At 62.9% G+C, this 12,483-nt stretch overlaps 2 protein-coding genes across 2 annotated transcripts in view; one reads left to right on the top strand and one right to left on the bottom strand.

Moving 5' to 3' along the window:
- The window catches only part of CALU (calumenin), a 130,417-nt gene that overhangs the window by 52,487 nt on the left and 65,447 nt on the right, over positions 1 to 12,483 (top strand). The gene's annotated exons all lie outside the window — the stretch shown is intronic.
- On the bottom strand, positions 4,912 to 11,151 carry SMO (smoothened, frizzled class receptor). The gene is made up of 12 exons (XM_066995645.1): positions 10,782 to 11,151; positions 9,120 to 9,325; positions 8,778 to 8,987; positions 8,505 to 8,677; positions 8,198 to 8,417; positions 7,986 to 8,109; positions 7,819 to 7,911; positions 7,496 to 7,604; positions 7,205 to 7,390; positions 6,765 to 6,913; positions 6,535 to 6,669; positions 4,912 to 6,419 (listed from the first exon to the last, which is right to left on the bottom strand). The coding sequence occupies exons 1-12, from the start codon at positions 11,134 to 11,136 to the stop codon at positions 5,851 to 5,853; spliced, it is 2,529 nt and encodes an 842-aa protein (XP_066851746.1). The 5' UTR covers positions 11,137 to 11,151; the 3' UTR covers positions 4,912 to 5,850.

Here is a 12,483-nt window from a genome sequence, read left to right as displayed (position 1 = left end):
CACGAGGCTTCCGTGCCTTCTTCAAACCATCCTCTTCACCTCCTGGGCCACCTCAAGCCACCAACCCCCCCCCCAGCACCAGGTCCGAGCCCCTCTCTCGGGCCTGCGGCTCCACCACCGGCAAAGCCCCGAGGAGCGGGAGCTGAGGCGCGCTGGCAGAGCGGCGCCCGAGGGCCAGGAAACTCACTGTTCTGCCAGGTTCCCCGAGCCCACAGATCCCCCGCTTTGTGGGGGAGCGTTTGTGCAAAGCAGCAAACGAAAGCCGGGTAACAATCTGCGGCTTTCTACGCCCGGTTCTTCGGGAAAGCTCCTCGTAGGGAAGTGAAACTCGAACTCGTCCTTGGCTTTTTTATTGCTGTCGTTATTGGGATTAACGCGGGATATCTGTGGGCACAGGACTGCTGATATTGTTGATGTCGCAGGTGACCGCATCACTGGGTATTTGAAAGCCCTAGCCGTACAATCTCATCCTTACACGCCGCACGCTCCGGAGGCACAGAAGTCAGAGGTGCAGCCCATCTACTGACGGATAAATTTCCTTTAATTAGCTCCTTCTACGAGGTTTCTCATTTTTCCCATTCTTCAACCCCCCCCCCCAACTTGCTCTTGCATTCAAATTCCTCTTTTTGACTTATCTTTTCCTCTTCCCCTCCTATTTTGTACCGTTCTGCCATTGCTTTTGTCCACGTGCACACGAGGACCGACGCAGCAGCAGGCACAGGGGAGCGGGGGGCTCCAGCAGCATGCACTGCCCTGGCACAAACGTGGAGGTTTAGGCACTGCCATCCCCTTTGCTGCGTGGTGGGGGTGGCTGGGGGAGCCGTGCCTCTTCTGGTACAGCCTGGCAGCACGACGGTTTCGTTTTTAAGCTATTTCCTTTCCCTAAAGCCCGTACGATCTCCCTGAAGTCCATACGATTTCCATTCTGTGCTCTTCGATGTCAACGTATTCATCGCTCAGCCTCTCGCCAAGGATCTTTGGGGCTGTGCAAGCACCGGGCAAAGCCCAACGTTGCCCTCCCAGTGGAGGAGCAGGAGCTGCGTTGGCTGGAGGTGAAAGGACCCCGTGGTTCTTGGGCCGTGATCAGCCAGGAGAGGCGCGGAGCAGGCTGGAAGAAAGCCACCAAGTCCCGCAAGCTCGCGTGGAGTTTCAGGACCCACCAGAACAGAAATGCCAAGGTTAGGTCGGCGCAGGGCAAAGCAACCTGCAGGATCTCGACGAAGCCAAAAGAAGAATTTCACGCTTTGAGGGGAAGAACCCGGTCAGCAGCCGATGAAGCACAAGCACGACACGCCGCGTTGGTAAAAAGTCACCGGGGACGGGAGGAAAAACGGTTTCATTACGTGCCCGGGTGGCAGCTGGACTGGAAAACGCTCAGGGGAGAGGCGAGGGCCGTAAGGCATTTAATGGGCTCGGGAAGCAACGCGGAGAGGACGACGGGAGGAGCGTGAGGGGGGCGAAGTTAAAGAAACACACGGCTTTGTGCGTGGAAAGCGCCCGGAAAAGTCCCGTCTTCGCTGAAATAACCCCATTTTCCTGCTAAAGCGAAATCAGCATCGGTCTCACAGCACGTTCCTGCCCCTCTGTCGGAACAGAAAGCTCAGTCTCGGGCAGCTTTCGGCCTCAGAAGGGGCCTTTGAAAACAAAACTCTTTGCAAACTGCTGGGGGAGGGATTTGGGGTGGCAGCAGATGGAAATCCCTCCCCGGCGCTGCCTGTTCCGCGCAGCCGCCAGCCGGCTCCGTGTGAAGCCCTGGATCCGGCAGCATCCCGGCCCCGAGCAGCACGGGAGGGGGGCTCATGCCGGCCTGGGGGGGCCAAAATCCCCCCGGTGCTGCCGATGGCTCCGCCGGCGAGAGAACGCCCGCTGCGGGGGCACCGGGCACGCAGCTCGGCACCACCAGCACCCAGCCGCGCATCGCTTGCCCCGCTTGCCTTTTGGAGCGCGGCCTCATCCTGGGGGTGCCAGGTTGCTGGCAAAGCCACAGAGTAATCTCAGCAGGGCCCAGCGCTAATTAGTAGCCACTAATTGGGCACTTCATCGCACCGGGGCGTGCGCTGGGGATGCCCGCGGAGGGAGCGGGTTATACCCCGGTTTGCCAGCGCTCCGGCCGCATGGCACCAGGCCGTGCTGGAGGATTTATCCGGGAAAACAGCGGATATCGGGGAGGAAGGGAGAGGCCGGCGGGTAGGGAGGGTTCTGCCGCTCAAACAATCGGGGCTCTGTGAGCGCGGGGCAGAGCGGTGCTGCGTGCGAGCTGTGCCGGGTACGGGGACACGGGACAGGCACCGGTGCTGGGCCCCATGCCGGGGAACGCGGCCCCCAAAAGGCGAGGGTTTCCCCGGGCTGTGGCCACGTGGAGGTCTGCACGGCTGACAGCCGGGCTCGGGAACTGCTTCTCTTACAAGCGCTGACCACAAACGACATTAGATGGAATAGCACGGTCGTTTCATCCTGCTCCCTTGCACAGCTCATCCCCAGCGCACGGTAAAAGAGGGAAGGACAGAGGAAAAGCCCAGGCAGACGCCGAGCTTTGATCCTGCACAAACGAACAAAACCTGGGGTTTCTCCTCCACTCCCTTAGCTGCAAAATTAAACGTGGCCAAGCCCTTCGGCTCAGGAATTGCCCCACCACCCGTGATCCTCCATCCCCGTGCCAAACTGCTGGCGCCTGCACGGGAGGCAGAGCTGGGCCCCCACTGACCACTCCACGGGCTGGATGTGCCCATCCCCGTGACATTTGGTCCTAAAAGCAGCGGCCACGTGGGTGCTGGCCTTTGAGACGGAGCCCGGCAGCAGGGCTGCTTGGCACAGAGCCGATGCCGGCCACCGTTAACCGGGAGGGCAAAGGCTCCTCCACGACCGCAACGCCGCGAGCATCGCCCCGTGCCACTGCGAAGGCTGATCCCTCGCACAGGAGGAAAAAGGGGGAAAAATTCCATTTACGTGGAAGCTTTTCAACGCCCCGGGACTTCCCGCTGTAAGCCGACAAGACAGCAGTCGTCTTGCCAGGATGCATTTCATAGCAGACGTCAATAGGAGCCCGCAGCGTTCGTTAGCTCTCCTAATTGCAGCTCCTGCTCTACAGATTTAAGATGATTCAGCCTACTCCTGCCTAATGGCATGCGGACATTCGATACGAGCAATCCGATCGTACCGCGGCTATTGATTTGTTCTGGCAACGTCTCCGGGACCGGCCTGCGCTATCGCAGCTTTCGTTCATTTAATTAAGGCAAAGGCAGCCGGAGAGCGCCGACACTTGTCCCCGGGGGCGGGCGGCCGCGTGCGTTCGGGGCAAATATTATCCAGGCGCCTTGAAGCCGCCCTGCCTCGCCCGAGCACTTTAACCTCAGGTTTACCTCCGGTGCCTCCCAAACCCACATGAACGCAGCGCAGACGTTTTTGGGGGGGCTCCATCCCCGTCTCTTCTTCCAAATGTGGCCGCAGCCCCGATGCCACGCGGGTGATGCCTTCTCCCGGGGACACGGGCAAGTCGTGGCTCTCCCTGTGCCCGGCCTCGCAAAGTCTCCGCAGCCTCGACCAGGAGGACGCCCGACAGACACACGGAGAGGAAACGGCTTGAAATAACAGGAACTGGAAGATATTAAAGCTTTTTCACAACGGGAGGGCAGGCGGGAGGAAGGGCTCTTTGCTCCTGCGTAAGGTGAAGCAGAGCCTGAGCCATTTCCCTGCACCGAAGCGGAAAGGATCACAAAGAAACACGGTCACTCGAGCTCTTCCCTGCCCCTCCGAGGATGCCACCGAAGGGGTTTTTGTCCTCCCAGCCTTTCCAACCTGTGCCTCTCCCCTTGCAGCACCCCTGGCCCAGCCCCGATGCGAGGGGCGCTTTGGGCACCTGGACGCTGCTCCTGCTGGAACGGGTCACCGATGAAGACCGCCGCGGGAAGCCCAGGAGAGGGGAGGAAATCGGTGCAAATCCCCCCGGTTTGGGGCTGTCTTGAGCCCTGCACGAGGATGACGCGGCGTGTCCCAGGATAAATGTTTTGCCTTCACTACAGGAACGAGTCTTTCTGCCTGCGTGCCAAATGGGGGGGGGTTTGGTCTGCTGCATGGGGGATGTGTTGGGGTCGGCCCCAACACGTTTAGCTTTTGGTTAGCTTGACATCTCACTTAGGAACGGTTGATTGAAAGCTATTTTCTTCTAAAAAAGAAGCCCACAGAAAGAAATCCCTCAAAATGTTTCGTTTAGCCCCAGACAAACCAGCCCTACCCTGGCTGGTTTGCACACCCCAGCCCCGCAACGGCTGTGGAGAGAGCTCAGCCCATCCCACTCACCAAATACCATCAGGAAAATGCAATTCCACCCCAAATTTAAGACAGGACCAGGGGTCAGGGTAACCCATAACCCTGAACCCGACAGTGTGTGGGCTCCCTCCTGAGCCAGATAAAAAAGGACGCTTCCCAAAAGCAGCGTCTGTCCCCAAACACAGACCTGTCCCTCCTGTCGCTGCGGGACCCCGCTCCGGTCGGAGCACCCAAGCAGCACCCCAAAGGGACCACCCAACCCGTGGGTTTGGGGATATTTAAACCCATAGTGCCATCTGCTGGCAAGGGGCCCCCCAAACCCCCCACTTTGCTGCTGGGGGACCTGCTCAGCGTCCCCAAAACAGCTCCTGGAGCACCCGTGGCCGTTCACAGCCGTCGGGGACGAAAGGGCGGGGATGGGGGCTTCAGAGCAGCTCCCCTTGCGGCTAAGGAGCACCCACAGAACCCAGAGAGTTTCACAGCCTTCCCCATTTCTACCATTTTCACCCCATTAACACAGGGGCACTCCCCGTGGAAGCTTCACGGCACAGCTGGCGCCATCCTGGAGCCCTTTAGGGGAAAGGAAAAACCCCACGGCGCTTCCCCGCACTCGATACCCCCCCCAAAAAAAAAGCCCAGGCAATGGAAACTTGGCAAATTTAATACTGATACAGGAGGGTTTTGCTTTACACAGCAAAAATTAACCCGTGGAGGTCACCAGGATAGCGAGAAAGCCAGGAGCCTACCAGGATTTAATAAACACTCAAGACATTTACAGGGCTAACGGGCGGATACAAAGCACCAGCGAGGACGGGGCGTCCTCCTACGTCGGGATCGCTGTAATCAGGTCTTGTTCTTTTTTTTTAAAAAAAAATACTAAAAAAAAAAAAAGCTTGGCTCGGAGGTTGCTGCACCCAGAGAGAGGCGACCCCGGGAGCTGGAAGGCACTTTGGGACCCCTGCAGAACCACGGGCGTACCCCGAAAAAACGTGAGCACCGCGGGGACGCGGCCGCAGCGCCCGAGCGGCCGCCACGTCCCGGTGTGTTATACAGAGTAAAAAAAAATAGTCGTAGTAAAAAAAAATCCCTATTGGCACCACACGAGTGTGTATAAGCTCTACGTACCATCTAGCCGGGGGGCGGTGGGGGCAGAGGGCGAGCGGGGGGCGTCAGCGGGGTCCCGGCACCCCGGGACGCGGGAGGAAGCTCCCCAAAATCTACCCTAACCTACCTAGGACCGCTGCCCCGGGGGGCCGCCCACTCCTGCCCCCAGTGGGTGCGCAGGCAGCGTCCCCAAATCCCCGCAGGACCTGCGGGGGGAGGGTGTCGCCCCACCAGCGGCACCCCGTTTCTCCTCTCCCGGCGATGCCGAACCCCTTTCTGCCGCCGTCCCGTTGGGCTGGGACGTGCGTCGAGTCCAGCCGGGTGGCACGGGGACAGACACCACCGTCCCCGAGGAAAAGCCACCCGTGGCCACGCTCGGGACCGGCCCCGGTGCGACGGGGCGGGCTGCGGCATCCCCTCGAGGCTGTCCTGATGCGGACACCATCGTCCCCACGAGCCCCTCGCAGCGTCCTGCCGGGCTCAGAAGTCCGAGTCGGCGTCCAGCAGCTCCGCGTCCACCAGGTTGGTCCGAGAGTGGATGGGGGCCAAGCCGGTGCGTCGGCCCCAAGTCCTCGTCCCCCCGCCGTTGGGCAGGGCCTCGGGGGGCCAGCGGGGACCCCCGTTGTGCCGCCAGCCCCCGCCGCTGGGGCCGGGGCTCTCGTCCTCCGGGGACCCGCTCTCGGGGCAGAAGGGGTTGCTGATGAGGTGGGGGACGATGGCTCTGCGGCTGCGCCCGTCCCACGGCCCCCCGGCGACGCTGCCTTCGGGCCGGCCGCCTGCGAGCCCCGGGAGGACGGCGGGGACGAAGGCGTCCCCCCCACAGCGGCGGGGCACGGCCACCAGGCAGGGCTGGAGGGGCAGCCGGGGCAGGCGAGGCACGGCGCTGCTGGAGGCTGGGGGGTCCGCGGAGCCCCCAGCGCAACGCTCGGGGCCCGGGCACACCTCGTCCTTCTTCTTCTTCCTCCGCTTCTTCTTGCGGCTGCGCTTCTGCAGCTCCGGGGAGACGTCGGCCTCCACCACCCAGAGGTTGGCCCTCTCCTCCGGCGGCACTGCGGGACGGACACGGGGCCGCTGAGAGCAGCCGCATCCTGCCCCGCACCCCCCCAGCCCCTCGCCAGCCCCGCCGCCCCCCTCATCCCCCAAACGATGCCCCCAAGGACTTGCCAGGCGTCGCCACGGGTGTCACGGAGACGTCCTGGGGCAGGATGGCCCCTCTCCTGGCCACCATCTTGGTGACGTGCTGGGCCCACGCCGAGGACACGTCGGCCGAAGGCTCGTTGATGTCAAACGCTAAACCGGCTGCGGGGACGAGGAAAGGGGGGAGCCACGTCAAGAGGGGGGACAATGGGGACCCCCGCGGAGGTGGCCCCATCCTGCCCCGCCACCGCACGTACCCACGGGGCCGTCGTGCGAGACGGTGTGCATGCTGAAGGACAGCTCCTGGCCCGGGTCGCGCAGCAGCTCCTTGCGCTTGGAGAAGGCTTTGGCGATCATCTTGCTCTTCTTGATCCTCTTGGGCTGGTCGTCGCTCTGCCCCGTCAGCCTGGGGACACGGCGGTCACAGCAGGGACACGCGGTGGCCCCGTCCAGGCACGGCCACGTGGAACAGGGCACGCACAACCCCAGGCATGGCACGTGGGGGCTCAGGGACCCTCCCCATCTGGATGGGGAGCACCAAGGGCTGGGGACAGCGCGGGACGGACGTGCCCTACACCCCCCGCTCCCCTCCCACTACTACCCACAACTCATTGACCCGGTGGACGAAAGCCTGGGGACAACCTCTGACACCTCGGGACACCGGACGGGGCGCGGGGTGACATCCCCAGGGTCCCACCTGCACCAGGTGCGCTTCCAGATGAGCAGGGTGGCCTTGGTCCAGACCCAGGTGCTCATGGAGACGCCGGTGCCGAACATGGCGAAGAGGTTGATCTTCTCCACCAGCAGGCTCGGCCGGTTCTTGATCTCGCACTCCGGGATGGGCTTGTTGGTCTGCGTGGCGATGGTCACGTTGGCCTCGCACCTGCACGGGCAGACGTGGGACCGTGAGGATGGGGACAACAACGACGCTGAGCACCCCAAAAGGAGCTAAAGAGCACCACGAGCACCCCGTCCCCATCCCACGCACAGGACGTATTCCCGAAAGCTGCGCTCCCACTCGGCCTGGTTGAAGAAGTCGTAGAAGTGGCAGCCGAACGTGATGAAGACGAAGCCGAAGGCCAAGAAGCCGAAGATGCCTGGAAGAGAAGTGGGATGTCCCCGGCTGAGCCGGACCCCAACAGTTCTGGGACAAAGATTCCGCGCCGGGACCGTGCCACCACCAACGCAGCTTTGTCCCTTGGTGCTGAGATACAACCACCTCTGGGCGGGCAGGACAGGTCCGTCTGGGTTCAGGGAACCAAACGTCCCCGTTCCCACGTGAATTTCCCCCAGAAACGGTGCCGCCCTTACCCAGCCGCAGCATGGTCTCGTTGATCTTGCTGGCCGCCTTCTCGCTCAGCAGCCCGGGGTGGTTGCTCTTGATGGAGAAGAGCGTCATGACCCCTGCGGCGGAGGGACGCGGCGGTGAGGCTGGGGGGGGGACACTCCTGGTGCCCCCAGCCCCGTCCCGCACCTACCCCGGATGAGAAAATAGCCCCCCACGATGAGGACGAGCCCGATGGGCGCCAGGACGAAGCCGGCGCGGTACCGGTAGTTCTTGTACCCCACGAAGCAGATGCCGCTGACGGAGTCACCGTCCACCTGGTAGAGACGGGGACCGGGAGGGGGTCAGCAGGATGCGGCCACCACCACCCCCTCGAGCCGGTCCACGGGCTGGCGGCCCCGTTACCTGCGCCACGGCCAGGATGGCCACGGTGAGGACGAAGGGGATGGACCAGGTGATGAGGTGGAAGTAGGAGGTCTTGCCCAGCAGCGGCTGGTAGGTGGTGCCCAGCGCCTTGAAGGAGGTGTGCCAGGCGTAGGTCAGCATGACGAACCAGATGACGCCCGACATCAGCGAGTAGTAGACGATGACGAAGATGATGACGCAGGACAGCGTCTCGTTGGAGCTACGGGGGAGGCGAGGCAGGGACGTCAGCCGGGAGGGGACGCGGGGCAGGAACACGCGGCGGGACGGGGACGAAGGCGACACCTACGTGGGCTCCCCCAGGCGCATGGTGCCGTCGGCGCGGCACACGATCTCGTCGCGGGCGCCGTCCATGAACTGCGCCAGCCAGCCGATGCTGCCCACGAAGAAGCAGGCGTTGACGTAGAAGAGGATGACGGCGGGGTAGCGGTTGGAGTTCCTCCAGTCGGCGACGAACGTGGCCTGGGCGGGGGGAAAAAGGGACACCTGGGTGGCCGGCCCCCTTTTTGGGGACACCTCCACGCGTCCCCCGCCCCAGCCCTGCAGCGGCGGCACGGCTCACCAGGGTGAAGAAGGTGCAGAAGATGGTGACGGAGCTGAAGGCGGCGATGTAGACGTGCATCTCGCGGTGCTCCTTCTCGGTGAAGAGCGGGTTCTGGCACTGGATCCCGCAGCCCTCCACGTCCTCGTACCAGCTCTTGGGGTTGTCCGTCCGCACCAGCGGCGCCTCGCACTGCCCCGAGCTGTTGAACTTGATGTTCTGCACCTCGTTCTGCCAGAGGTGGTGGGCGCCATGAGGAAGAGGAGGAGCGGGGGGGGGCACGGCCACCCCGCATCATCCCCCATTCCAGGTCCCAGGGGACCCGGAGGCGTCGCCGCGGTGCCCCCCGCGCCCCCACCGTACCGGGCAGCCCTCGGGGAAGCGGTCGGGCGTGCACTTGAGGAAGTCGGGCCAGCCGCGCTCGCGCTCCACGATGGTGCAGGGCGCGCGGGTGGCCTGGCAGAGGGTCTGGCTGGGCAGCTCCACCTGCCCGTCCTCGCACTTGGGCATGTAGACGGCGCACAGCAGGGGCTGGATGACGTCCCAGCAGCGCGGGGCGTTGCGCAGGCCTGCGGGGACAGCGCCGTCACCCCCCCGGTGCGGGGACGCGGGGTGGGATGGGACGGGATGGGGACGCCGGCGGTGCTGAGCCCCCGGCTGCTCGGCACCCCCGGGCGCCATGCCCCTTCCCGGACCCTGCCGATATTGATCCCCTTCACGTCGCCCCCTCTTATACTGCCCCCCACGCCGCTCCCCTTCACGCTGCGCCCAGCCATACTGTTCACCTCCATGCCGTGCCCACCCTGCTCCCCTCTATATTGCACCCCCCCAGCTCTCCCTATACTGCGCCCCACCCCAGCCCCGCTATACTGCCCTCCCCGTACTGCACCCCCCCCCCACCGCCCCACCTCCGTTCTGCTCCCCCCACACCGCATCCATACCGTTCCCCCCCCCATACCGCTCCCCCCCCACCGTACGCGTCCCCCGATATCCCGTTCCCCCTGTGCCCTACCCCCTCCAATAACCTACACCCACAGCGCCCCTGCCTATAGTGCCCCCACGCAGAGCCCCCCTCTTTAGTGCTCCCCTATAATGTCCCCCTCTATAGTGCCCCCCCCATAATGCTCCCCTCCATGGTGCCCCCCACAAGTATAGAGACCCCCCTCCCCACAGAGACCCCCCCATAATACTCCTCCCTATAGAGCCGCCCCCATAACGCCCCCCTCCCTACAGAGCCCCCCATAATACTCCTCTCTATAGTGCCCCCCATAACGCCCCCCTCCCTACAGTACTCCCCCCGTAACTTCCATGGCGCCCCCTCCCCATAGTTTACCCCCCAGAGTTATCCCCCCCCCTATAGCTACCCCCCCAAGAGTTAGTTACCCCCCCAGGAGTTAGTTACCCCCCAGGAGTTAGTTACCCCCCCAGGAGTTAGTTACCCCCCCCAGGAGTTAGTTACCCCCCCCAGGAGTTAGTTACCCCCCCCAGGAGTTAGTTACCCCCCCCCCCAGGAGTTAGTTACCCCCCCAGGAGTTAGTTACCCCCCCCCAGGAGTTAGTTACCCCCCCAAGAGTTAGTTACCCCCCCAAGAGTTAGTTACCCCCCCAAGAGTTAGTTACCCCCCCAAGAGCTAGTTACCCCCCCCAAGAGCTAGTTACCCCCCAAGAGCTAGTTACCCCCCCCAAGAGCTAGTTACCCCCCCCAAGAGCTAGTTGCCCCCACCCCAAAAGTTATTTACACCCCCCAAGAGTTAGTTGCCCCCCCAAGAGCTAGTTGCCCCCACCCCAAAAGTTATTTGCCCCCCCCAAGAGCTAGTTGCCCCCACCCCAAGAGTTAGTTACACCCCCCAAGAGCTAGTTGCCCCCCCAAGAGTTAGTTGCCCCCCCAAGAGCTAGTTGCCCCCCAAGAGCTGGTTGCCCCCACCTCAAAAGTTAGTTGCCCCCCCCAAGAGCTAGTTGCCCCCCCCCCCCAAGAGCTAGTTGCCCCCCCCAAGAGCCACCCCCCGTTAATTGCCCCCCCCCGTACCGGACCACAGCAGCAGCTTGCCGTGAGCCTCCTCCTGCGAGGCGGAGTCGGCGGCCAGCAGCGTGGAGGTGGCGGCGTAGGGCAGCGCCGAGCCCAGGCACGCTCCGAACCGGAGCCGCTCGCAGGCCGCGGGGCGCCGGCACCGCTCGGGGGGCCCGAGGCGTTCACCGGGGGCGGCGGCGGCGGGGGGGGCGGCGGCGGCCGAGGGAGGGGGGCGGCGGGGGCCCCCAGCGCCAAGCCCAGCGCCAGCGCCCACAGCCACCCCCGCGCCGCCCCCGCCGCCCCGCCGACACGGCCCGGGCCCGGCCGCGGCCCTGCCGCCCCTCCCGGGCCTCCCGGGCTCCGCCGCCGCCATCCCGGCCCGGCCCGGCCCGGCCCGGCCCGGCCCCGCGCGGCGCCCGCCCGAGAGCACGGAGCGAGGGGAGCGGCGGGGGGGGAAAGGGGGAGGGGGAAGGGGAGGGGAGGGACGGAGGTGGGGATTTGGGGAGGAAAGTTGGGAGTTGGGGAAGGTGGGGCTGGGGAGAGGAGGGGGGTTTGGGGGGAAGGGAAGGGGAGGGAAGGGGGGTTTGGGGGGAAGGGGGTTTTGGGGGGGGAAGGGGGTTTGGGGAGGAAAGGGGGGTTTTCGGGAAAAAGCTGGGTTTGGGGAGAAAAGAGGGGTTTTGGGGGAAAGTTGGGTTTGGAGGAGGATGGGGGATTTGGGGGAGGAAAGGGGGTTTGGGGGGAAAGTTGGGTTTGGGGAGGAAAGGGGGTTTTGGGGGACGGAAGGGGTTTTTCGGGAAAAAGCTGGGTTTGGGGAGAAAAGAGGTGTTTTGGGGGGAAAGTTGGGTTTGGGGGGAAAGCTGGATTTCGGGGGAAAGTTGGGTTTGGAAGAGGATGGGGGATTTGGGGGAGGAAAGGGGGTTTGGGGGGAAAAGTTGGGTTTGGGGGGGGGAAAAGTTGGGTTTGGAGGAGGACGGGGGTTGGGGGAGGAAACGGGGTTTTGGGGAAAAAGTTGGGTTTTGGGGAGGAAAGTTGGGATTGGGGAGGAAAAGTTCGGTTTGGGGGGAAAAGTTGGGTTCGGGAGAGGGCGGGGGGTTGGGGGAGGAAAGGGGGTTTGGGGGAAAAAAGGGGGGTTTGGGGTGAAGTCACTGCTTTGGGGAGGGGAGGTGGCGTGGAAGGAAAAGTTTTTGTGTTTTTTTTTTTTTCAGAGAAAAGCTTGGTGTGGCAAGTTTGTTTTCAGGAAGAAAAGTTCGGAAAGTTGTTTTCGGGAAGACAAGTTTTTTTTTCGAGACGGGAAGTCGCTTTTTTTCGGAGCGAAAAGTTGTTGGGGAGGGGCGAGGGTGCTTTTGGGGGAGAAAGGGGGGTTTTGGGGAGAGAAAGGGGGGGTTGGGGGTGAAGGAACTTTTTTGGTGAAGGAACTTTTTTGAGGAAAAAAGTTTGTTTTCGGGGCGTGAAGTTACTTTTCTGAGGAGAAAAGTTGTTTTCTCAGAGAGCAAAGTTGTTTTTTGGGGGGTGAAGTTACTTTTGTGAGGAGAAAAGTTGTTTTTTTGGGGGAGAAAAGTTGGTTTGGGGGGGGTGAAGTTGGTTTTGAGGGGGTGAAGTTACTTTTTTGAGACGAAAAGGTTTTTTTTGGGGGGGGAAGTTGCTTTTGGGAGGGGAGTTGCTTTTTTTGAGGAGAAAAGTTATTTTTCTGGGAGAGAAAAGTTGTTTTTGGGGGGGTGAA

The sequence above is a fragment of the Anser cygnoides genome, chromosome 1 (genome assembly GCF_040182565.1).
Source record: "Anser cygnoides isolate HZ-2024a breed goose chromosome 1, Taihu_goose_T2T_genome, whole genome shotgun sequence".
Lineage (NCBI taxonomy): Eukaryota > Metazoa > Chordata > Aves > Anseriformes > Anatidae > Anser > Anser cygnoides.
This window is presented reverse-complemented; position numbering and strand designations above follow the sequence as displayed.

Coding starts and splice junctions, on each gene's coding strand:
- SMO (XM_066995645.1), bottom strand. CDS start 11,136: ATGGCGGCGGCGGAGCCCGGGAGGCCCGGGAGGGGCGGCAGGGCCGCG. Junction 8,678..8,777: donor TCTGCACCTTCTTCACCCTG/GTGAGCCGTGCC, acceptor CCCCCCGCCCAG/GCCACGTTCGTCGCCGACTG. Junction 6,420..6,534: donor GACACCCGTGGCGACGCCTG/GCAAGTCCTTGG, acceptor TCCGTCCCGCAG/TGCCGCCGGAGGAGAGGGCC.